Consider the following 26,737-nt stretch of genomic DNA (forward strand, 5'->3'; position numbering starts at 1 on the left):
GGCTAGCCATATATGGAAGTTAAAGCTGCATTATTCAGTATTCTTTCACATTAACAATAGTAAACAGCTGATTATCTTTAAGAGTTCACTTACAGAGATAAACACAATGAAAACGATCGTCATTCTCAGCAGTTCAGCTCAAACGAGTGTTCTAGTGTCTTTAGTGGTTATCTGAAATCAAAAGAATGTTTTTGTTGCCGTGGGTCTGCTGGATGTGAAAAAAGGAACTGTAAAAGCCATAGTAACTTTAAATGTTAAACCCAATGGCATCGTTGTGTATACATTGTGTGCTGCCGCCCTCAAGTGAACAAATTGATCCAATTTGTGCAGCTCTAAAGTGTGTTGCTAAGTGGACAGGGTAAGAGAATTACATTGTACACTACTGTTTTATTTGCCACTGAAGGGAGCTGGAAGATACTTGCAGGGGACAGCTGATATATTTTTAATAGCTGAAAATGATCATCACCCTGGGCAGCACCGGCAGCAGCAAACGGACTCCAGTATTAAATGTGAATGTCATAAATCAATCTCAGAGAGGAGAGGGATTTAATGGCCTCGAGTGCCGAGGCATGTTCAGGCACACGACCAGACAAGCGGAGGCTTACCTAAAGAATGTTATTTAATAACAAAAAAAAATCAAATTCGTGTTCACCACGGACGTCAACACATTGACATTGCCAGTCCAGTCTTGTACGTGAAACTTGGATTTTTGAGATGCTATATTGGCCGTCATCAGAGTATTTGATGAGGGCTTTGATAAGCTGTGACTTTTAGAGGTGAGATTAAAAAGACAAGGATGACCTGTTCACTTAATTTTTTTTGTTGGCAAAAGGTGATCATTTATAACGATTAAATCCTTTCCTTCTCATATCTCCTCTAGGACTAGGTGATGTGTTTCTGAGTGCAGGAGGGTCCAGTGGGAGAACTGTGTCCGGAGGCTCTGCCACCAAAAGCACTTCAGTTATGAGCAGCTCCAGCGCCACTAGCACCGGTGGATCTGGAGCCAGCAAGGGCACCGGAGGCTATAGCATCACTACCACATCCTTCACTGAATCCTCAAGTGGAGGGGGTTCGGCTTCTTTGGGGGGCTCAGGGGCAGGGTTAAAGTCTTCAGGAGGGGGGTCAGCATCTTTGGGGGACTCGGGATCAAGTCTAAAGTATTCTATTGGGGGTTCAGGAGCTTCTGGGAGCTCAGGAGCCTCAGGGGCAGGGTTAAGGTCCACTGGAGGGGGTTCAGGAGCCTCAGGGGCAGGGTTAAGGTCCACTGGAGGGGGTTCAGGAGCCTCAGGGGCAGGGTTAAGGTCCACTGGAGGGGGTTCAGGAGCCTCAGGGGCAGGGTTGAGGTCTGCTGGAGGGGGTTCAGGAGTTTTGGGGGGCTCTGGGGGAGGGGAGTCGGCAGCTTCAGGGAGCTCCGTAGCAGTTGTTAAGTCTTCCAGGGGAGGATCTGCAGTTTCTGGGAGCTCCGGGGCAGGTGTAAAGTCTTCTGGAGGGGGGTCTTCTAGCACCATGTCCTCAGGAGGTTTTTCAATCGGTGGCAGAGATGGGAAAAGGGATGATGGCCTAGGTGCTGTGACATTCTCACCGGTGACCAAGACAAGCTACAGCTCAGGAGGGTCCGGGGAAGGGAGGAAAGGATCGTCCTCAGCGAACGCTTATTCACCTGCTCCGAAGGAAAGGAAGACCTTGACCACCATGGCAGCGGCTCTCGCAGACGTCTTTGACGGTTAGTCGAAGGAGCCAAAAGTCAATGAATCCGTGCTGTTGTACTGGACTGTCTGGCCATATTTCACATTGTTGGTAGAATGAATGAGGAGAAAATCAATTGAATGCTGCTTTGTTCTTTATTTTGTCGCCATGTTCCAGAAAGTTCAAGCGGAAACTCCTCTCCAGAGTACAAAAGGAAGGACTACGGTACGTTTGACTAGAATCTCCGATTATAGGCTATAGTCTAGACTGTGCACATGTATTTGAACTGTCAATGACTTGTTGGTTTTTCTTCTAGTAGGCACTTCAAGTGCTGCCACTAGAGGGAGAAGTCACAGCAAAGGTAACACTGACAGGCCCGATAAAGGGACAGTACAAAATAATTACATATAATAGCAACATATCATCGGTTAGAGAATAAATATGATGAACCCTTTCTTCTGTTTTTAGAGAGTGAGATCAGAGCTAGGCTTCAGAGTACCTCTCCTACAGGACGCTGTGAGTATGACTCGTCATGGCCATTTATAACCACGTATCTGGTATAAAGCAGTGGTGTGCACCGGTAGTACCCTTTTTAAAATCTTTTTGAACAAACCAGTATTTGACTTTCCCACTTGCCCCAAAGTCATGCAAAAAGCATCGGGGCACCCTAATGAGACACTTCTACCATGATATGCCAAAAGTTCACATCAAAGGGGCATTTGAGCGACTCAAGTGCCCTTTTGATATGACTTTAGGGCATACATTAGGATGTTTTGTTTCAACCATAGGGGCACCTTACTATAGCATATGAGCCCCTATCATTTTTTTTCTAAGGGCCGGCATAAAGGCACACCTTGATACTTTTTTTTTTACATAAGGTTACATCAGAGGGGACATTTGAGTGGCTGTGTGTGCATTTGTTTGTGTGTGTGTGTGTGTGTGTTTGTGTGTGTATATCCTAATTCATACGAAACTGATTCTCACCCCAGTATCTGGTGGCTGTCAACATGCGCACAAGAGCCTCCTGATCCAAGTTTGGCCCCATGTTTGTTCACATCATATCAGAGAGTCAGCACGCCAGTGTGCTAGAGAATGTATCTATATATGATGCTGCACCTTGTTGTGCTCGTATTGACTGTAAATGTGATTTAAGACATAATCAATACATCTGGTCAGTGTGGCTTTAAAGTCAATGATAAGCGATCGTCCATTTGATGCTAAATGTGAGCCTACCTCTGCTGTTTCAGGGACGGAGCTGGATGACGTGAAGCGTCTGCTGAGAGGAAACTCCTCCACCAGCACCAGCGCCACACAGTCTCCCAACAACACGCTGCCCATCCCCAGGAAGGCCAGCGCAGACAGCAGGGCCGTGTCTGAGAGCTCCAGTGCAGGTTCAACCAATCATACGTCTGTTATCTTTAAGGATGATATTACAATCTGCACTCCTGGAAGACTCTGATAGTCAACAAGAAATAAGATTATTATTATTATTTTTTTTAAATAAATAAATCACAGAAGCAACTATGGATTTAATAACAATTTTTCTAATTGTTCCTCTCTTTAGATAACAGAACATGGAATTGTATATATGAATATACGGTATATGATTGTCTGGTACAATTGCCTGCATTCTTACACTGTTTAATTTCATTCACTTACCTGTCGTACTATTTTCTTTGTCTTCCCTACTAGACCACTATGGACAGGTTTGGACCGGAGTTATGAGCGGCAGCAACACTTACAACACCAACGCCAACAATCTGTCCAATACCTCCACCCTTTACCAGTCAGGTCAGTCAACACATGACTACTAACAACATCAGCTACCTGTTGCCTGTCTAATACTTCTAGGTGACCTGCTACAGGCTCATACATTACCTTACACAATGGATGTAAATTTAATTAATTTGCATAGCTCCACGCATTCAATGTTATATGTGAAAAAAAACGTAATATCAACCTTTGATATTGAGTTTCTTTTACTTTTAATTTACACATTAGTAATATTTAGCCTTAACATTTTATTAATTCTACTTCAAGGACATACGTTTTAATATATTTAATTGTATGTATCTATATAGTACAATTGTAACAATAATTGTAATTGTGTGTTCTGTTTTATCATACTTCAATGTCTATCTATCTATCTATCTATCTATCTATCTATCTATCTATCTATCTATCTATCTATCTATCTATCTATCTATCTATCTATCTATCTATCTATCTATCTATCTACTCATGGCCAGAATGTATGGTGTAAGTTATTATTTTCTTTACCAGCTCTGATAGACGTACGAATGTGACTCTGTTGTGTCATATACAGGAGGCGTTCACAACAACCTGACCCTGAGCTCAGCCTCTGTGAACAGTGGACTGTCTGCAGGCAGCACCGGTGAGCCTCTCCCCTGTCATGCCACTGCAGCACTGGGATATTTCTATAGCTCCTATAAGCTTTGGGACTGACAATAAATCACCATGCTGTTTCTCCCTCGTTTTCTCAGCTCCTGTGTACGGAGTCCCCAATAACCTGGCCTGTACCAGCCCAACTCTGCTCTCTCCCACTGGAACTAATGCACATATAGGTATGGGCACTGGGCAGTGATATACAGACAATATTGTTCTAGAATACTTTTCCGAAGTCAACATTTCTCTATCATATATCACTCTAAGAATGAACTTTTCCATGATATTTGAATTATTTCAGATGCCAGATCATATCTAACTAGCACTTGTCAGGAATCATGAATTGCTGTCTAAATGTATCGTTGGTCTCTTCACAGTTTATGGTGTGCAGAAAAATGTCCCTGGTCCTGGACTGAGCCTGGCCACAGCTGGTACGCTCATTGATATATTTAAAAACACATTGATTTTTTCTCATTAGACTTGTCATTTGTGAAACAGGGTTTGCCCACTTGTGTGAGCCAATACAACCCCTTACGATATAGAGTAGAGTGTGATACGGTGTAGTCATTCAATAAATCAAGTGGAGGTGGAGGTGGAGTCAGCGATTCTGGAGAACGCTTGTTGTCAAGATCTGTCCGTACTGTGTGCGTGCTGAAAAGAAAACTGGTTTAAATCCACAGCCTAGGCTCTGTAAACTGGTATGTGCACAGAGGGACCCACCACCCACCTTAGCTACATACCCGTTTACAGACTCATTCTCCAGAATCGCTGACACCATCTTAAAACTACAAATCATGGTTATAATTGCCTTTTTAATGTGCTCTTTGCACATGTATATTTGTTCCAAATGTCTTAATTGCATACACATTAGAGTTAAGTTGGTTGTTGTTACTTTCCGACCATGTAACTGGTTGCTCATTAATCAAAGTGAACCAGACCATGTCTCCAATATACAGCTCCGGAAAAAATTAAGAGACCAGTCTGGATTTTTCTTCAATCTTCATCTGTACACAACTCGTTGAAAATGCTCTTAATGACAAAAAATCTATTGGAATTTGGTAGAATTGTTGTCAGTAGTTTATAGAATAAAACCAAAATGTTCATTCTACTCAAACATATGCCTATAAGTAGTAAAACGAGAGACACTGACCATTTGGAGTGGTCTCTTAATTTTTTTTCCAGAGCTGTATTTGCCTTTTAATTGTCATACTGGTGTTCCTCACAGCAGTGAGACCCAGCAGTCCTGCTCCTGACGAGGCCTCAGGCAAAGACTTTAAGTTTGTGATGGTGGAGAAGGAGAACGCTCCAATCAAGAAAGAGACGGAGCGCCTCATCATGACCAAAGACACGGGGAAGCAGTTCATGTCGGCTGCACCTGCACCTGCATTCGGTAACAGCAAACACTACCGCTGCTTTTATTGATACAGTTATCTTAAAATCGACAGAGCTGTATCCGTGTAAAGCACATTCTATGTATGATGATGAGTGACAATGAACTCTTCTGTCTTGTAGTTTCGTACTCTGACTCTGAGGACTCACTGAAGAGAGAGAAGAAGAAGCTATCATCCAGAACAGTGGAAGAGGGAACAGATGCTGAATGTACACTGATCCTATTGGTTTTTAGATTCATCACATAGTATAAACATTCTATTAGTAGTACATACTATTGTTTGGCTTATAATAATTGTCCTTTTTTTTTTTTTTTTTTTTTTTTTTTTTTAGCTTCAACACTCAAAGTTGCCACAAAAGACAAAGCCACCTATGCAGGTATTGTATTTAGTCCCATTGTATACCCAGGTTTACAGGCAAATCCTACCAGAGCCCCACAGAAGACACACAATTTCTAAAATAGCTCTATGAAGATAATGTAAGAAGACATTTAAGAGGTTGATTACAATATGGTACAAGGTCACTGAGATTTGACAAGGTGTAAGGTTGTAGTAAACTCTAACATCTGACCTCCAAAATCTAATCAGTTCATCTTTCAGTCAGTCAACATTTGTGCAAACTTTGAAAATAATCCCTCAAAGCGTTTATGAAATATTGCGTTCACAATACACAAGGTCACAGTGACATTGAACTTTGACCAGCAAAATGTAATCAGTTTATTCTCTATGCAAAGTGTATATGTGTGCCAAATTTGAAGAAAAAGCCCTCAAAGCGTTCTTGAGATATGCGTTCATGAGGTATAAGGTCAGAGTGACCTTGACCTTTGACCTATGATTTCCAAAATGTAATCAGTTCATCTCTGAATTAGAGAAAACATTTGTGCAAAGTTTGAATAAAATCCCTGATAATGTTCATGAGATATTGCGCTCACAAGAATGGCCTGGACGGAGGGACAGACGTACGTAGGTACATACAGATTTACATACAGCGAGCAGACTGACAGACGGTCGGACAAGCCGGAATTATAATCCCTCAGACCTTTGTTTATCACTTGCGCTGAGGCATAAACAGTCTTAATGAGTAGATGGTTCATTAGAGGCTTTGTCATTAGATACTTTGGAAAAAAACACTTACAGGACCGAAAAACTTGAACCTGTCCTTCAACTTTTCTGTTCCTCAGAGATCCGTGCAGACGAATCCGGCTGGAGCTTCTGCTCCTGCTGCAGCTGGTGGAAGTGGCTGCTGGGCCTCCTGTTGGGCCTGCTCCTCCTCCTCGGACTCCTCTTTGGACTCATCGCTTTGGGTAAAACAGTAAACCCCCCCCGCCATGCATTCTGTAGCAGCAGTTCATTTACCTTCACAAGGGTCACTGAAGACATCATCTGCTCTCTGGCCTCACAGGTGAAGAAGTGAAACGCCTGAAGAACCGTGTTGAAGCTCTGGAATCCCTCACGGGCACAGCCTCAGGCCGGACCAGCCGCCTGTCTGCCTCCTCTGGCATCAACATCATCGACCCTCTGGACTCGTCGTACGTGGACAGGAGTTCTTCTGGCTCCACCCTGACCCGCTCAGACAACGGGATCAACCTGGGGGCTGCTGGACCAGGGGGTGGACCGGGACCAGACAGAGCCGCCCTGCAGAGAACCATCCAGCAGCTGCTCAGGGATGAACTCCGCTCAGATGCTGTGAGAGGTACGACATTGTAACACACTGATCAGTTATCTTCATGTAAGATCATACATCAATCAATCCAAACTGTCAATGAAACCAGACCGGTAAACTTGAACGTGACAAATCCCACCTTTTCTCCACTTTTAGATACACTTTCCTACTCACTCAAAGGGGAAAGAGGAGAACCAGGACCTAAAGGCATGTTTTGCACAAATCGTCAACTAATTGGGAATATTTGGATATTTTGTTGAAATATATCATAAGGCTGGCTTTTTCTTCTTCACAGGTGATGCAGGGATGCTAGGACTAAAAGGTGAGGAATTGTGCTGCTATTCAAACATGGCCGTACACATTAAGAGGGGAGTCAGAAATGTTGTGCCTTTTCTACATCAATGTGTGGTGGAAATGTCTTTATTTATATGAAGTTTTTGAACAATGGAAATGAAAGGAGTGCGCTATCAGCTAGCTACTGTAACTGAAGGCAAAAGTTAGAAACTCAATAACATTAGGATTAATCTGTAGACACTTGACACAATCTAATCCAGAAACCCTGAAGGTAAAAAAGGAAATTATATTGGGTGTAACAAGCTAGTTTTTCTAGCTACATAAATGAAGTGGCAAGGTCAAGATGGTACGGTAAACTTCAGGGGTGTTTGAAATCGTTGGAATATACTGTATAGTTACAGGTAAGAAGGATATATAAATGATTCAACACCCTGAACGGTTATGATCTCTTTTGGGGTTAGGGTTGTCTTTCATATCTTTTTGAGGGGGACAATTTGACATCTACTAAATATTGAGGAGCACATCCCCTCTGAAATCTACGCCACATCTTCATGAATATCAAACCTCAGCAGTGTATGACATAAGCTCTATAAACCTAAACCAATGACTATACATTTTTTTCCCGCAGGTGACGGTGGTTTTCCTGGCCTGCCCGGTAAGACTGAGAACAAATGTGTTGCAGCTTCTACCTTAGCACAGATCAGATCATGTGACAAACTAACTGGCTGTTCGTTCTCTCCACTGATACATCTTAATTCTTCAGGTCCCCCTGGGCAGATGGGTCATCCGGGTTTGGATGGACCGAGGGGATCCAAGGGAAGTCAAGGTATAGGGTTAATGTAATGTTTTCTTTATTCTTTGAGGATGAGTACCCACAAGGAAAGAGACAACAGTTTCTGAGTCTCACCTCCTTTGTGATCAGGGGAAAACGGTCCCGAGGGTCCACCAGGCCAGAGGGGACGGGATGGATCGGCTGGTCCCCGTGGAGAAGCCGGAGCACCAGGGTTTGGAGCTAAAGGAGACAAAGGTAAAGAATGTTTATGTCAGCCCCCTGTTTGAATGATGGGAAGTTACTCGATGAGTTGTTCAGCCTTTAATAATGAAACGTGTTCATGACAGGAACTCAAGGCGAGTCGGGACATCCCGGTCCTGCTGGTGCTGCTGGACCCGTGGGGCCCAAAGGTAAGGTCAAAAGTCATGATGGAAGGATAGGTCAGATCAGATGATATTAGAGGACTGTATCATACTTTAGCATGTTCAGCCTATGTATAGATCACACCACTGTGATTCCAACGAGATATCGACTGGCAAATGCTCACGATGATATCTGTAAGTTAAAAATGGTATCAAATTTGCCTGCGTTGCCTCAATAAGACTAGTAATTTATAAAAACCAATTGCAGGTGTGTCAAGAAAATATATATTGGGGGGGAACTTGTGGTGTAGTGGTTAAAGCGTCCCCCCCCCAGGAGAATCAGTCCTCGGAGCAGACTCGGTTCGAATCCGGTCATTTTCTGCATGTCATTCCCCTCTCTGCCCCATTTTCATCTCTGTCTCTCTGTATCTCTTGAAGATAAAGCCTTGAAAATGTAAGAAACATAATCTTTAAAAAAACAGAAAACAAATATTCGCCAATAAAACCTTGACTGGGTTGCAAACCACATTAGTAAATCCGTTAATATATTCACGAACATGTGATTTTTAATACGGATATGTTAGAGCAGCTGCGATATGTGAAGGGATATTAATAACGCCAATCATTAACCAATGAAATATTTCCCCCCGTTTGGTTTAGGTGCTATGGGAGAGTACGGTGCACCTGGAAGCCCTGGTAAAGACCCCATTCCAATCATTCCATGACTTCTGTATTTTGTCTGTTGTTTGGTCCCGATTGTACTTTGAGTTTTAAATCTTTTGTATTTTTCTGCAGGTGCTCCGGGTCTAAAGGGTTTCCAGGGTGAAGCAGGAGCTCCAGGAGCAAAAGGTAACGTTTATACTTCATCTTAATTCATTTGCATGACCCACATATAAACCAGAACCAACTTAAAATTGGTCCATAAATGTGTGGTTAGAGGTAATGACAATGTGCAATGAATATTAAAATCCCTAAAGATAATTAGGTAACTATGTTGTTGCAGAACATTGATTGGTTAGACTACAGTTATCAAGGTAAGGCTAGTTTGCATAGATCAAATCAACAATTGACACATTTCATTGTTGTGAATGCAGGTGATCGAGGAGTACCAGGCCTGGCAGGAACAAAGGGAGATCAGGGGGAGAGGGGACCACGTGGACCGACAGGTATGTCCCAAAATGACTTTATACTGGATATGAAAATGAACAACAACGTAGTTCCAATCACAGCAACTGCTAAATTAAAAGTGGTAAAGGTCGAATCTGAACTTCTTCTCAACACATATTGTGCTTTTGACATATCTAACTTCAAAGTTGAAGAATGAGCACATTAAATTCAATATAGTTGTCCCTGTTACAGTCTAACAGCAAACAGAGTCAACATCATTATCCAATGTTTCCCAAAGGTTGAGCTATTTTAAGTACAGTGGTGACATAAATAACATGGCAGACATGGTTAAGACTTTTCAAATGGTGAACTCAAACATCAAAAAAAAAGTTTGTTAGAAATAAGATTTACATTCATAAAATTGATGAAGACCAGGAAAGATGTTTTTGATTTTGATTCTTCCTTTTTTTTTACTTTTAAAGGTGAACAAGGATTACCTGGTCCACATGGCCCTGCTGGACCAAAGGGATCTAAAGGAGGCGCAGGTGAGGAGTGACAGTACAAAGAATATACGTGTGAGATTCAATTGATACGATGTGAGACTGAAGAGGGATAAAATGAGGACTGCATAATATGTCCAGACATTGTACTTTATTCTTCCGCCGCCCACAATAGCTACATGCTTTGATAAATACTGACATGGTAATGTGGTTGCTTGGATAGAAATGTGAGCTATGACCAGGCTATTGTGGTGATGTAAGACAGGTGTATTTGTTAATAATAGGGACCCGTCAAACTACTTGAAAGCTATACAGAGATAACATGAGGATACCAATTTAATGAGGGGAGTACACTACTGACAGGTCGTGTGTCTGTTCATGTATAAGTTGGTTGGAGCCACAGAGAATAGACACGCAAACTCTCGGTAATGGAACAGCCATTTTCTGCAGCTGCCACAATGTTGTTGTTGTTATGTTGTTGTTTCAGTTGAGATTGATCTGTAATTTTTTTATTTTTTTATTTTACTGTTTCAATTTCAGGTGACACAGGTTCAATGGGACTTCCTGGTGTTAGAGGACCACCTGGACTTCCTGGAGATGTTGGTCCTCCAGGTATCAGAACACTTCACAATTGGGGCAGAATACATAATCAATTAAGATGAAACCATCTTTTCTGGGCTCACCAAGAAACTGTTTTTCTTTCCTCTTCAGGCTCTCCCGGGATTCAAGGACCCCCAGGTAGGAGAATATCAATACAAACAAATCAATTATTTTCCTCTCCTTTCAGATTATGTATGAATATTTATTTTCTGATCCATAACCACAGGTATTGCTGGAATTCCAGGACAGCCTGGTGGTAAAGGTAATGCCTAATTTTCTCTCTATAATAACTAGAATGAATGTTAGCTTTGTTAATGGGTTTTACTGGCCTGGCACTGCCCGCCTACGTACTTCCGCTCAATTCTCATTTCCCTTCAGTAGTCAGTCTGGACCTGCGGTATATTAGTGGGTTTTCTCCCATAAGATTTTTGGCGGTCCAATCAGCGAACAGAGGGAGTGGCTGAGAACAATGAAGTTAAGTTTCAGTTGTAGCCCGTGCATGACATACTTCACGACCAAACGTAATGCGATTGGCGATATGGAACTGGGCAGATCCAATAGTTTCAAACTTCAACAGAAACCCGCCTTCAAGTGAGTTATCGATTGTCAATTGAGCGATTCCAGACCTTCGGTACAAATGAAATGAAGTACGATGGTCTGGTAGGACCAGTCTAGGGTTTTAGCATTTATCACAAAAGTTCCTCAAAACTAAAAAAGTAGTGTTGCGAATCGATTACATAATAAATAGGGCATTGGCACAACAGTGTTACAATGTGACATTGAAACTATCGAATAGAAGTTTTTCAAAGGCCAATATAACCACTGACATAAGTCTCTAATCTATAGTTCCATTATGTAATCACACATAACATTGTCTTTTAGGTGAAACAGGATCCCCTGGTAGAGTCATCAGTCCAGGTAAGAACAGCAACACTTGTGCTAGTTACATATGGACACACAGAGAGTGCATCAGTTATTAAGCCAAAGAAAACACTGCGTTGTCAAGTGTAACTGGTGTTTGTCCCTCTCTCATTGTGTTCTTAGTTGGCTCCGATACTGTGGCAGTCCCCGGACCACCAGGGCCTTCTGGGCCTCCAGGTCCTTCTGGAAGCCCTGGTCTATCTGGTCCTATTGGCCCTGCTGGTGCCTCAGGGTCGCCAGGTATGTCCAAACTCTTGACCCATGTTGAGCTTCTGAAGGATCTGAGCTGTTTATATCCACTGAACCCATTGTTTCTCTGTGATGAAACACTTCATGTTCTAGGTCCAAAGGGAGAACGAGGAGAGAACGGAGAGAGAGGAGAAAAGGGAGCGAGGGGAGAGCAAGGAAAACCTGGCGAGCCCGGTATCAGTGTAACAAAGTCAGAACCCGTCAGTGCCCCAGGGAGAGACCGTGAGTACATCTCTATTGATGTAATTCACCTTGAGACCCATCCGGGGCTACTATCAGGATGACACTGTAATGTAATGTACAGTAAAACAAACTACTACATCCTCTGTGTTTTCATTTTTATCAGAACCTTCCTCTGTGGCTGGACATCCTGGCCCACCAGGACCTCCTGGGCCTCCTGGAGAACCTGGTTATCAAGGTCCTCCTGGTATGTATCGCAGGATGATGGTGGAATCTGTGTGTGTGCATTAAGGGGGAATCTATGTGTGGTTTGATTCTGCCGATTTCACCAAAATTGTGTGGTGTGACATGACAATTAAATGTAAAACCTTCTTGGGAGTTGTGCCAGCTCAAAAAGGATACAGACATGTTCACGGCTCAAGGAAGCGAGGGACTGAGACCACCTCTGTGTATTAGCAAAGAAGCTAATCAGACTTTTGTCATTGGACATTGGGACATTGGAATACTAGAACTAGGACGTTGTCCTGTGTTTAGAGTATCTGGACTCATTTTAATTAGTTTAAACATGTTTAACTCTGTATTTAACTAAATTAAAACATGTAATATATTAATTTGTTCTATTTAAACCTGTCTGCATGCTGTTGTGAGCTGGCAAAACCCCAGTAGATTTGACATTTTAGAGGTTTTTTAATATTATTTTTCACACTACACCAGTGACATATGGGAAAAGGTGCACATGTAAGATGCCATGGGCATTTCCAAACAACTGGGAAAGTAGTACAGATCAAACGAATGATTATTGAGATGCTGTTGTAACTCTTGTTTAGGTGAGACTATACCGGGCCCTCCAGGACGCAGAGGTCTTCCAGGTGAGCCAGCCAAACAAGGATCTTGCCTTGGAGACAGCAAGATACATACATAGATCATCAGCATACAGTGATGAAGGCAGTTTCAGAATAAAAAGTTATATTTGATCGAGTATTTCAAATTGATCTGTTACTCTCCTCACAGGTGTTGGTTCACCTGGACCTCGAGGAGAGAAAGGAGAACCTGGTAGTTTTGTGCCTACCTCAGGTTGGTTCAAGAAAACTGATTTAAGATATATATTGTAGGCTTTAACAACTGGACTCTTCTGTGTGACTCTACGGTCTTTGCTTAGCCTGTTAATAGCCTTCCCTATTTTGTCTTAGAAACCTTTTTTGCTGGACCGCCAGGACCAGCAGGACCTCCAGGGACCCCGGGCTCGTACGGTTCAGCAGGTAGCTTTGACAAGACAGATGCTTCTGAAGACTGTGTGATTGCCTCTTATAGAGTAGTAGGACAATATGTATTCATGTATTCATGTGAATGTGGTAGGGCTCAGGTCAAGAGCAGAATTAGGAAATTTGAAATTGTTTAATTTCTCTGGTTCAGAGAAATGTTCTTTAATCTTCCCATTCATTTATCCCACAGGACCCCCAGGACCACAAGGGTACCAAGGTGATAAGATTGCAAAACAATACATTGCATCTGCAATACTTTTTAAAAGAGACATCTGTTGCTTAATGAAGGATGATTGTTTCAGGTGAACCAGGTCAATCAGGTCTTCCAGGGAGTCCAGGGGAAACCGGTGTTGGTATGAGAAAATCTTTTAGATTTTTACAAAACGTTTTACAAAAAGGAGTAGCTATTGGGGATGTGCTTGATGTAAAAATTGTTATTTGTGTGCAATGTGTCATAGAACATTTGTTTTCTGTGTCATTTTGTTTTTGGATGCATCTCGAATTTCAGATAAAAGCAGAGCTTTGGGAAATTGATAATTAATGGGGCTTCTACTTTTTCTAGGTAAAATTACAAAAGTTACAGTCAGACAAAGAAAACCTAGCCCAAGGACTAAGTACTAGAAATATTTCCAAATACTTCAGCCACATCTTAGGGCCATCATCAGCAGGTGGAGTTTGTTCAGCTTGTGTGGACATAATTAACAATGAATCTCCAAGCTCTTTTATCAGATCTTAAATCAATGTTTTGGTTGTCATCGCAGGTCTCCCAGGTTCTCCAGGCCATGAGGGGCCACAAGGACCTAAAGGTAAAGTCAGCCACATGTTTTGAGTGACTTATTTCAAATCCCTTCTTACACACCCGTTAGAAATCCACAGCTTTGGTTCATGTGGTATTACACTGGATTGAACGTGGCTGTATATAGAGTCAGCAAACTCTGTAGTTTGTCTCTCATACTCATTACGTGTCTCTTGCAGGGGATGCTGGTGAGCCAGGAATACCTGGAGAGGGTAAGACCAATCTTAATTATCATATAATGTCAAATCACGTATTGAGACAGTATCTCAATAACATCTTTGTCAAATAGTACTGCTTATCATTTTGTAGAAATGATTATAGTTGTAGGTATATAAAGGTAGGTATAGTGTAGTTATCTTTTGCAGACTAGTTTAAAATAGCAGTTTTAGTCTAATGTTATATATGTACATGACATTTTATCAGAGATTTTGTTTTACCATACCAGGTAGCTCATACAGTGCCAGCCAGCCAGGCCAACCTGGACCACCTGGTCCACCTGGAAGAGATGGAAGAGATGGGTCTGGATCAAGTGAGCCAGTGGGCCAGTATATTTCAGAATACCTTCAGAGTAAGCTATTCATTTATTTACATGGTTGAACACACTACAATCCAATCAAACAAAGAGTTCAGTAAAGCAATCTGTTTGAGGCAAATTGGTCTTGACTTGCAGATGATGGCATCAGGCAGTACCTGGCAGGACCTCCGGGTCCTCCTGGGGCTCCAGGGGCCCCAGGAGCCACAGGAGCCACAGGGGATGGGCTGGTTGATGACGTGGCCCACAGAGTTATCGGCTACATTCAAAGTATGCTCAAATACATTATAATCCTATTACACAAGATGTATAATGTGTTTATGCTAACAGTGGCCTAAACCTTGTACATTTGACCTATTCAGATCAAGGTAGAGGAATAGAAGGGACTTCTGGCCCTCCTGGTCCTCCAGGTCCACCTGGCTCTACCTCTGTCGGTGACATCATCAGCCTATTACAACGTAAGTACAAATCCCGGACGGATGACATATCGAAAGAAACTTAATATTAAATGGCATATGTACAAATTAAGATTACATTCTAGTGGTCGACTGATATAGGTTTTTCAATCATTTGTTTTTATAAATCTTCCTGATGAGCGCAGGGAACAGCCAATGCTGATTACCTCAAAATGCCATTAATCTTGGCCAAACCGATTAGCCTTGTTTTCTGTCTGTTTGATATGTCTGTGTTAGGGACATCATGTAAAATCCTTAGAAAGGTTAGTGCCCATTTTGTAATTATCTGTAAGCTATGGCTTAGGTAACAGGAAATGAACTATCTTTGCCTTCATTTTTGTATTTGACTCAACTGTTTACTCGATTTCTTCAGAAATCATGAAGTTAATCAACCCTAACCCAGCTCCTGAGAGCACAGCATCTGAGACTGTTTGCCAAAGTGTGAGGATTATCTTTTTCCAGGAGAGGAGGTGAGGAGATATGTTTCCGGTCCTCCTGGTCCACCAGGACCTCCTGGGGTTACCGGCCAAGGCGACTATGGATTCGACCCTCAGGAGGTGGCTGGGCGTGTCCTCAGCCTCATGAATGGTGAGTTATACAGATAGACCTACAGCTCACCTAATAAAAGGTGTTCCTTTGAGAGGACATTACTGGAACTGATTGTGATTGTGGGTCCTGTCCATCACCAGAGAGAGGGCTGATAGGTATGCCTGGACCCCCTGGACCTCCTGGGGCTCCTGGAACCTTGCTATCAAGTAAGACACATAAACAGAACACAAACTGTTAAAATCAGGTCTATGAGCTCAGTGTTTATATTCATGTAAAATGTCTATTCTAACCAGGGATGGAAATTAACTTTTTTGCCTACCAGCCACTGTGGCAGGTAGATTTAAAAATCTACCAGCCACTCATCTTTTTTACCAGCCACTTTTTATACGCAATATCTTTTTTAATATATGCGTTAATGTTAAACAATACAATAGTAAGAATAGCTAATGAAAGTGTTTTTCATACAAATGTTTTCCATCAGAAGTAATTTGTACTGTAAGTAGGTGCTACCAAGGAACTGAGTTGCAAATTAAATGGTACACTCTTACTATATGATACACAATACACGCCATCTTTATTTCAAAACATTGTAATTGAACTCCATATATACTCTGGGTTCAATGCAACTTTTTTTCCCAACTGGCCCGCTTGGCCAATAGATCCGAGTTTTACTGGCCCCTTGTATATTTTCACTGGCCCTGCAGACACCTTTTTTTCATCATTTAGTCAATAATTATAATACAGTATTGAAGTTACCTTTAGATTTCTTTTTTCTTTTTAGTTAATGATATGAAATGTTGATATTGTTTATCACTTTCTCCATATGCATTAGGGATGTGAATGTGTCGACACATTGACCGGTTTTCCACTTGCGCTCAAGTCGAATTTAAAAATAGAAATCTGAAAATCAGGGAGTTATGCCGTTTTATTAATGGGAGATGTCACCGTGTCACGTCTGGTCGTGAGCGCGCTGCAGGAGCGTCACTTCTGCAAGGTGCGTGCATGAAGTAATCAGCTACACATAAGAGTCCGGTGTGGGACCATTTTTTCACTGTTGATAAAAAACAGTGCAGTGCAAAAGATGCAGCATAATGTTAAACGCTCGTCTGAGACTATGCCGTTAAATCATCTAGAAACACACGATGCCTTCGTCCGAGCAAAGCAGCGTTTCACCGTGAGATCACTAGTGAGTGCGCGAGCCACCGCACGGGGAAGAACTCTGTGGTTTGAGGCTCAAATAATAACCGGGGATATTCTCCCCGTTAGCGATATCGATGGGAAAGGCTTCCCTGTTTGTATGCGATCTGATTGTATGTCTCGAGCCTTAAATACAAAGCCATGTCGGCAAACTGACTGCGCGACTCAAGGGACTGTATGTGAGCCGAATCCCTCCGTTAGTTTCTGTTTCAGCCGACACAATTAAAATCACCTCTAAGCACGGACAGCGTTTAAATAAAGCATCTCATTTGTATTACCATTAGGGCTTTGATGCAAATACTGTAACAACGGCGGCAGCTCTGCTGCTTAAAGGAAAAGCGCAGTTTTCACTTTATTTTCAGCACCTCAACCTCTGCTGTGGGAAGAAAAAAAGGGGGCAAAGTAAGTCGATTGATTTGTCGACTTATGCCTCCACACGTTAACTCGCAGATAGTATTTCCTAGCGGAGCGGATCGCGCCGTAGTTCAGTTCGACTAGAAAGGCAAAAAGAAACTGTTGTTCTGTTCAAGAAATGTCAATGTGTATTCAATTGTATTGAGACTGCTTTGTTAGGCTGCACTACACTATGTGTGGTGCAATGGCGACGCCTAGTGGCGAAACAGAGATAATGTTTTTGGATGACGTTACTGTATAAGTGGATGGTTTAGTTTCCACATGTTTCAAAACGGAGAAGTACTGTACGGCTGTTCTGAATATCGGATCCTCGGAGGAATACGTCCGTAAGTGTTCTTTTGGTTATTGTAGGTAGATATCGTCATTAACAGCTATGTGAATATGTAGGCAATTATTTAACAGTTGTCAAGATATTATTTGTGTCAGCTTAGCTAATTATATTTCTTTGTGTAAATTAAGCTAGCTCAAACTGCATGTGCGCAGGCTAACGTGTGTATAAAATGTGGATATTTGGCTCATTAGTAATTATACTTTTGTTTGTATTCCATAGTTTTAAGATGAAAGAATTGGACTTCAATAAATCTTAAGAAGATAAACCAGCCTGATTCTTTGCCGTTCGCTATCTGTCTATGGCCATTGTAGACACAACTGCTAGGACAGAATAGTAAAAGGACGAAACACAGCGGGTGAAGATCAGAGAACAGCGTTCCATCACGTCAGTGTCAGAGTCACAGCGACAACATGGCTTATCAGAAAGAAGAAAATAAAGCAGACCTAACATTAGAAACTAGGTCATATGTTAGCTCTTCGTCACGCAAGACTGTTTCATCAACGGCTAGCAGCGCAGCAACTAAAGCGAGGGCCAAAGCAGAAGCACTAAAAGTAAAGAGCGCATATGCAGAGAGGGAGGCAGCCATGTTGAGGGAGAAAGCGCGCATTGAGGAACAGCGGCAGAGAACACTTGCAGAAGCAGAGCGCAATAAAGCAGATGTGGAAACAGGGCTCAAGGTATTGCAGTTAGAGAGGGAGGCAGCAGCAGCATCCAGAGAGGCAGAGGTCTATGAAGCTGCAGCAGACTTGGATGATAGGCACAGCGATCTAGGGGATGAAGAGAGAGCTCAACGCACCAGGGAGTATGTGCAGAACCACACTCCGGTACAAAACGCTCAGCAACCACTTCCTGACCCACAGCATGCACCTATAGATTCAAATCCCCCTCTACACCAGTCTCCTCAGACATCCCATCACCACGTCAGCTACCAACAGCATGCTACTACAGAGCCAAATCCCCCTCTCCACCAGTCTCCTCAGACACCCCATCACCACGCCAGCTACCAACAGCATGCACCTATGGATTCAAATCCCCCTCTACGCCAGTCTCCTCAAACTCCCCATCACCACGTCGGCTACCCACAGCATGCTGGTATGGGCTTTGAGCGCCAGCAGAACAGTGCGACACGGAGGCAACCAGCTGCAGTCCCTCCTTCTCGTGTCTCATCAGAAGGCTACACCAACATGCCACCTCAGATACCTGATTTCGCCACCTATTTGATAAGGAGAGAGATGGTGAGTTCTGGGTTGACCCAATTTGACGACCATCCCGAAAATTATTGGGCATGGAAAACCTCATTCCAGAACATCACACATGACCTCAACCTGACGCACCGAGAGGAACTCGACCTTCTCGTCAAATGGCTCGGCCCAGAGTCATCCACCCAGGCTAAACGAATGAGGTCAGTGCATGTAACCAGCCCTGCAAACGCAGTCAAAATAATATGGCAGCGACTAGAGGAATGCTACGGGTGCCCTGAGGTCATCGAACATGCTCTGCTGAAAAGGCTGGAAGATTTTCCACGCCTCACCAACAAAGAACCTCGTCAGTTAAGAGAGCTCGGCGACCTGCTGCTTGAATTGGATTCTGCAATGTGGAGTGGACTAACGCCTGGGCTTGCATATCTCAACACAGCACGTGGTGTTAACCCTATAGTTGAAAAACTCCCTTTCAACCTGCAGGAAAGATGGGTCACACAAGGCTCCAGATACAAAGAGGACTACCAGGTAGCTTTTCCACCTTTCAGCTTTTTTGTACAGTTCATTTGCAACCAAGCAAAAACCAGAAACGACCCAAGTTTTGCATTCTCATCATCCACCTATTCAAACAGCCAGAAGCCAGACAGAGCAGCTAAATTCAGCAACACGCCCTCTGTCTTTGTCAAGAAGACTGAGGTGTCAGCCACAGCTCCAAGCTCCCTGAACAACCAGTCTGAAAGGAAAACTGATGAGCCAGATAAACATTGCCCCATCCATAACAAGCCCCACCCCCTTTCTAAGTGTCGCGCCTTTAGGAACAAGCACCTAGATGACAGGAAAGCATTTCTGAAGGAGAACTCCATCTGTTATCAATGCTGTGCTTCTACTAGACACCTTGCAAAGGACTGCAAATTGTCTGTCAAATGCAGAGAATGTGACAGCGATAAACACATCTCCGCACTCCATCCTGGTCCTGCCCCCTGGTCAGCTGAAGAGACCACCAAATGTGAACCAGAACAAAACAGAGTGGAGAAGAATGACATGCCCTTTAATGTCACCTCAAAATGCACCGAGGTATGTAATAACTCTCGTCAGCCCAGATCATGCTCTAAAATCTGTCTGGTGAAAGTCTACCCCTCAAACCAGCGTGAAAAGATGAGACGTGTCTATGCCGTGCTGGATGAACAGAGTAACAGATCATTGGCTAAGTCACAGTTCTTTGATCTGTTCGGCATTGAAAGTAACCCCTCTCCCTACACTCTGAGGACATGCTCTGGCACAGTTGAGACGGCGGGGAGAAAAGCAAGTAACTTCACTGTAGAGTCACTCAATGGAGAAACCATAGTGAAGCTCCCTACCCTCATAGAATGTAACTCAATGCCTGATGACAAAGAGGAAATCCCGACACCAGAGATAACACAGCTCTTTCCTCACCTCGCTCCAGTGGCTGACAAGATCCCGCCTCCTGATCCCAGCGCCCAGATCCTCCTACTCCTGGGGAGAGACGTCTTAAGTGTGCACAAGGTACGTGAGCAGCATAATGGCCCCAACAACACACCATACGCACAACGCTTAGACTTGGGCTGGGTCATTGTAGGAGAGATCTGCCTGGATGGAGCTCACCAGCCTACTGATGTTAATGTCTACAAAACAAATATACTCCCAAACGGCAGAGCCTCATACTTCACACCAGGCCCCAAAAGCATCCATGTCAAAGAGCAGGCAAGTTCTCAATCTCTCCAGTACTTACCCTCAAAAGGCTTCAGCGCTGACATAAGCTGTATTGGAGACGGTGTTTTCTTCAGGACGGCAGACGATGAAAAAACAGCCCTGTCAATTGAGGATAAACTCTTTTTGGATTTAACGGAAAAAGAAGTGTATCTCGCTGAAGACAACAACAGAGTAACGCGCATAAGGAAATCAACCGCACCGAGCCAGTGGCATCACGTCCGGACTAACCTGAACCCAGCTGATCACGCCACCAGGATTATGCCGCCAGCTCAACTGCACCACACCAACTGGTTCACCGGTCCCAAGTTCCTCACACAGCCAGATGCTCCAGAAGACACTGACACACAGTGTTTTCAGCTTGTAAACCCGGACCTGGACCTTGAAATCCGAACTCAGGTGACTACACTGGCAACCTCAACTGCAAATCACACTCTGGGCTTAGACAGATTCCAGCGTTTTTCAAGCTGGAAACCCAGTGTGAAAGCTGTTGTTGTACTACTTACCCATGTCGCAAAGTCATTCTCTCAATCCTCACGTACGGAGACCTGTAGAAAGTGGCATTACTGCACAAAACCTTGCACATCTGAGCACACACAAGCAAAATCTACAGTTATTAAAGCTGTGCAACAACATGTGTACGAAGACGAGTTCAAGAGCCTAACACAAGATGGGAAAGTGTCACAACATAGCTCACTCAAACAAGTAGACCCCTTTATCAACAACGAAGGACTGCTGAGAGTTGGTGGGCGGGTGCGCAAAGGTGGCCTCTCTGACCAAGAAAAGCATCCTTTAATCATACCACCAAATCATCACGTAGCTACGCTGCTCGTTGCAGAGACAAAAAACTTCATGCAAGATCGAGGCTGCACCTGGTCATTTGATGCACCACACTCATCGCACATGGGAGGAGCATGGGAAAGGATGGTTGGGATCGCACGCCGTATCCTTGACAGCCTCCTGTTGAAAGAAAGTGCCACAAGACTCACACATGAAGTTCTGACTACACTAATGGCTGAAATCGTGGCCATCATGAACTCTCGACCTTTGACCCCTGTCTCAACAGACGCAGAAATGCCTCAAGTTCTCTCACCTGCAATGCTGTTGACTCAAAAAGCCAGTGTTGCACCTGCTCCACCAGGAGACTTTAAGATCGACCACCTACACAAAAGCCAGTGGCGTCAGGTCCAGAGCCTAGCAGACTGCCTCTGGAAAAGATGGAGGCAGGAGTACTTGACCACGCTGCAGCCTAGGAGGAAGTGGACTGAGGCCAGACCTAATCTTCAGGAAGGTGACGTCGTCCTGCTTAAAGACTGTCAGGTGAAGCGCAATGAATGGCCGGTTGGGCTCATCACGAAGACCATGCCAAGCAGTGACAACAGAGTTCGTAAGGTCATGGTGAAGACTGCCAAACAAGGGACTGTAAAAGAGTACTTAAGACCTATTAATGAGTTAGTTGTACTTCTTCCCAAGGTTGGTAATTAATGGGAGAATAATAATATAGTGGCATAATAGTTATTACGCCAGACGGGGAGTGTTCTGTTCAAGAAATGTCAATGTGTATTCAATTGTATTGAGACTGCTTTGTTAGGCTGCACTACACTATGTGTGGTGCAATGGCGACGCCTAGTGGCGAAACAGAGATAATGTTTTTGGATGACGTTACTGTATAAGTGGATGGTTTAGTTTCCACATGTTTCAAAACGGAGAAGTACTGTACGGCTGTTCTGAATATCGGATCCTCGGAGGAATACGTCCGTAAGTGTTCTTTTGGTTATTGTAGGTAGATATCGTCATTAACAGCTATGTGAATATGTAGGCAATTATTTAACAGTTGTCAAGATATTATTTGTGTCAGCTTAGCTAATTATATTTCTTTGTGTAAATTAAGCTAGCTCAAACTGCATGTGCGCAGGCTAACGTGTGTATAAAATGTGGATATTTGGCTCATTAGTAATTATACTTTTGTTTGTATTCCATAGTTTTACGATGAAAGAATTGGACTTCAATAAATCTTAAGAAGATAAACCAGCCTGATTCTTTGCCGTTCGCTATCTGTCTATGGCCATTGTAGACACAACTGCTAGGACAGAATAACTGTTGAACTGTGTAGCGCCCTGTCATCATGTTCATGACGAATGTATTAAATATGCAAATTAGATCGGACCTGACTGGAAAGTATTACCCGACACAGTGGCGGGTGAAGTGACACAATTTACACGCCAGCACGCAAATCTACCCGCATTTGGCGTGTGGCGGGTGTTAATTTCCATCCCTGATTCTAACGGTTATAAGATCTAATAGAACTAACATTTTATTCTCCACCTTGCTTGGTATCAAGCACATGTAGGCCCTCAGGGTCCTCCTGGCCCCCCAGGTCCCTCTGGTCCAGCTGGACCACCGGGCCCACTAGGATTTGGGAACTACATCAATTCAGACATTCGTGAATACCTGCAAAGTGAGTCAAATGGCGCTTTCCACTACATCATACCTACTCTACTCTACTCTACTCTCCTTTTTTAGTGTTCCACTATGGAAAATATCCTGCCACCTACTTTTTTCCTACCCCCATACCGACCTTAGTAGAGTCGATATTATGTAATGTAAATGCCCTAAAACATTAGCTTAATCAGTTCATGATGAATTCATCTAATAACACTTTTCTTAACATTTTGTCTGTCTGCACACCTGTTCTATTGTCTTTCCAAAGGTGTTTCCTTCAGAGGCCCAGCAGGTCCTCCTGGTCCCCCTGGACCTGAGGGTCCCCCTGGTCAAACCCGTGGACTGCTTTCCTATGCTGAGCATGCTAACAGAGAGACACTCGGAGCAGAACTACTAGATTACGTCAAGAGTGAGTTCAAAAGAATACCGACCAACACCAATTTAAAACTGTAGAAAGCTACAACAGTTTGCTTTAAATAAAAAAGTATGTGACTTGTGACTCTTGAGCTAATCTATAGTCCTAGGCCTGTGTCAGGCCATGAGCAGGGTTGAACAATGACTACACATTAAGCTTTGGGGAAACCTTGACGAATTACAAAGGGGACTTGGCCTCGACATGCACAAATTTTACGGTTAACAACTATTCCAAAATATTGCTTTGAACTTTGATTAAGGGACAATGTTAACATGTTAACAAGTCATTGCTTCAATCATCTTATGTTGTCATGTCTCCAGCTGACGCTTCTAGAGGAGCAATGTTCGGACTGCCTGGTCCGCCAGGCCCTCCTGGACCCCCAGGACACAAGGGAGAGCCAGGTGTGTCTGATGCCAGAGACTGGAACCCCGATTCTAGAGACTTTTCCAGTATGGCTGCCAAAGTAACTGATTACATCAAATGTAGGTGACATTTGTTTTCTCTCTGAACCTTGCTGTCAAAATAAAATGGACTGACTTCTCAACTAGCTGTGAATGGCTAATATTACCTTTAAGAGCCCTGTTTATATCAGGCTTTATCTCTGTTCACGCTAACCGTGTCCATTCCAGTTCAGGGATTTATCAAGAAGAATCCCAGTTATTAGTGCATCATTTCAAAGTGTAGCCAACGGGACATTGAGAAAAATCCTAACAAAAATGTTTAAACTGTTCAAAAAAGGCAAAGTAATCGTATCCTCTGCTAGTTGTGTTCAAAGTCCTCATCTCCATACTTTCCCCTAATTCCAAATGTCTTTCCTCATGACACATTATAACCTCCTTCCATTCTGACAATTAAGATTATTTTTTCCTGGGTTGAATGCATCATGCAACATGTAGCCAAAAAGGTATTCACATGCATCACAGAGATACCTCTCATTTGCAGCCCGCGGTGTGTTGCAAGATATCGTGAGGGACTACAACAGTCGCGTCTTCCAAGGACCGCCAGGACCACAGGGCCCCCCAGGTCCCCCCGGACAAGGAAACTCCACAGCTCTGTTGGAATACGTCAGATGTGAGCAGTTGTTTTATTATGTTAGGGACTACAGATGAAAACATTAGCTTATAGCTAACTCTGTTACTGCTAATGAGCTGTGCATTGTCCCTGCTAAATAAACAAATAAATAAATGTTACGAAAAAGTCGAAAATCCAAAAGTTAAATTCCACACAACTGATAGAGGCGATGGTTGACAATGTTTCTCATCTTTTTTTCTTATTCTTCAGCTCATGGCCTGGGACGTGATATTGAAAGGAGCCACAATGAAGGGCCGGCCGGACCACCTGGCCCTCCTGGTCCCCCTGGACACAGCCGATTGATTGGTTCCAACGCAAACCTCACGGATTTGGTGGAATACATCAGAGGTAAACGTGCATTAATAAATTCAAATGTCACACACCCTTCATTTTCTTAGTACTAATAGAATCTTTGAAAAAACCTAAAGTGTATGAGCTGACTGATGACAGTTGCATTTGCTCTCTGACAGCACATGGAGCCATTGTGGGACCACCTGGGAGACCAGGACAGAAGGGAGACATTGGATTCCCAGGGCAAAAAGGAGAGAGAGGTACGTATAAAAAGAAGAGGCAAAAAGAAAAAAAATGCAGTTTGGAATTGGGAAGCTTTGGTTTTGAAACCACAAAACTTTTGTGCAACCGACATCTATAATAGCTGAAAAATCGAATTATTTTGTTGTTAATAAATGTCAAAGCACTGACTCTTCTTCGTGTGTACGCAGGTGATCGAGGTCTTCGAGGTCCTGAAGGAGGCAGAGGTTAGTTTTTGTCCTATTAGGAGTTGGGCCCTGTTATAACTGATTGTAACGGATGATAACTGGATAACTGATTTGGCTCAATTGTGTTGCTCATTCATTTGGGCACCTGACAATTGTCTTACGACAGTCTTAAAAAACAGTGATATTATCCTTTAAGATGGTTCCTATACAGCCGCATGTGCTGCCTTTAGCCACAGGGGCATGCCTGCTAATCGGTGCTAGAGTTGTATTATCAGCAGGGGCCCTGATCAGCACTGAGCAAATCATACACACGTGTGCTTATGATGGTTTCAACTCAATACTCATGATGGCATTATTTCAAAGGAACAGCACACTTTGCGTTATACAAAATGAACAGACCAAATGAAGCTGAAGGCAGAGCAAAGTTAGCAGGATAAGCATACACACTTTTGCATGATGAACGCGGCCCTGCTGTTAGCTAGTAATCATTTTGAATGTTTGATTTAATGCGCTGCAACAAGCAACCTAACAAGCAAGTCTATGTGCTTTCTTTCAGAACACACAGTGCTGAATAAAAGAAGGAAGAGGAACGTTGGCATTTAAGAGCCAAGTTACTGAAAATATGGACCCCAATATATTATAATATATGGAATTTGTCCATTGTATATAACGGTGGTAAATTTACGAAAACACACAATACGTTTTTCACCATGATGTGTTTAGAAATGATTTCAGATTGTATTTTTTATATTCCCTGGATACCAACTGTGCTGAGTTGTCTTTGTGAAATCAGGGATTTTGTATAGTTTTGATAAGCTTTTTTGATAATACTTTGTAATAAGGGGTGTTCATATTCATGGGTTTTTATTATTTTTTTCAACAAGATCATGTTTTGTAACCGACATATTTTTCTTACACATTTAGATGGGATCACAGCAAAGACTGAACACAACTGTATTACAGATGGAAATGTTTATTTACAGCAAAATGAAAAGCTACATTACACAGCACTCTAGAAACTATACATTTATTTAAAAAAAAAATGCATAATGATTTTGATATGGATATCATTTATTTCAGTCAACATTCGGAATTTAATCAATTTACTCTTTAATCATTTTTTTAACTGTCAGTATTGATTATGTTCTTCTATTATTGTATGCTGCAGAGAAAAAGCTACAGCACAGATGCTGCAGTGTGGCTGATATATTGCCATATAAATAGCTACTGAGAACGTTTTGTAAAAGGTGCACAGCACTCCTTCATTCTAATTTTTTTTGTACACAAGAGTTCAGTTATTAAATACCTTTGACTAACCGTGAGTCTCAACGGCCAATCGGGAGGAAAATGAGATGTCACAATGAACCAATCAGAAGTCAACATGGCCTAAACCCGTCAGGTCCATTTCTTAAACACCTTTGCGTTTACAACTGCATCAACTATTACAATGCTTTTACATCATTTCTAATACATCAGGCTAAATAAAATAAAAAAAGAGC

At 42.8% G+C, this 26,737-nt stretch overlaps 1 protein-coding gene across 1 annotated transcript; it reads left to right on the forward strand.

The window, feature by feature from the left end:
* The first annotated feature begins 1,452 nt into the window (after positions 1-1,452).
* Positions 1,453-25,933, forward strand: LOC307251903 (uncharacterized protein). Its single transcript, XM_080029349.1, has 51 exons — positions 1,453-1,723; positions 1,864-1,911; positions 2,003-2,047; positions 2,155-2,202; positions 2,934-3,077; positions 3,379-3,477; positions 4,013-4,081; positions 4,191-4,271; positions 4,470-4,523; positions 5,318-5,482; positions 5,605-5,691; positions 5,815-5,859; positions 6,662-6,784; positions 6,883-7,173; positions 7,300-7,350; positions 7,439-7,465; positions 8,066-8,092; positions 8,201-8,263; positions 8,360-8,464; positions 8,557-8,619; positions 9,232-9,267; positions 9,367-9,420; positions 9,666-9,737; positions 10,161-10,223; positions 10,719-10,790; positions 10,890-10,916; positions 11,005-11,040; positions 11,661-11,696; positions 11,823-11,939; positions 12,042-12,170; positions 12,295-12,375; positions 12,956-12,997; positions 13,140-13,202; positions 13,319-13,387; positions 13,581-13,607; positions 13,693-13,743; positions 14,152-14,196; positions 14,366-14,398; positions 14,632-14,754; positions 14,857-14,988; positions 15,081-15,176; positions 15,636-15,761; positions 15,863-15,928; positions 22,933-23,049; positions 23,302-23,442; positions 23,769-23,930; positions 24,391-24,519; positions 24,730-24,867; positions 24,990-25,070; positions 25,242-25,277; positions 25,795-25,933. The coding sequence occupies exons 1-51, from the start codon at positions 1,507-1,509 to the stop codon at positions 25,839-25,841; spliced, it is 4,299 nt and encodes a 1,432-aa protein (XP_079885475.1). The 5' UTR covers positions 1,453-1,506; the 3' UTR covers positions 25,842-25,933.
* The last annotated feature ends 804 nt before the right edge of the window (positions 25,934-26,737 follow it).

The sequence above is a fragment of the Ammodytes marinus genome (assembly GCF_949987685.1).
Source record: "Ammodytes marinus genome assembly, chromosome: 6".
NCBI lineage: Eukaryota > Metazoa > Chordata > Actinopteri > Uranoscopiformes > Ammodytidae > Ammodytes > Ammodytes marinus.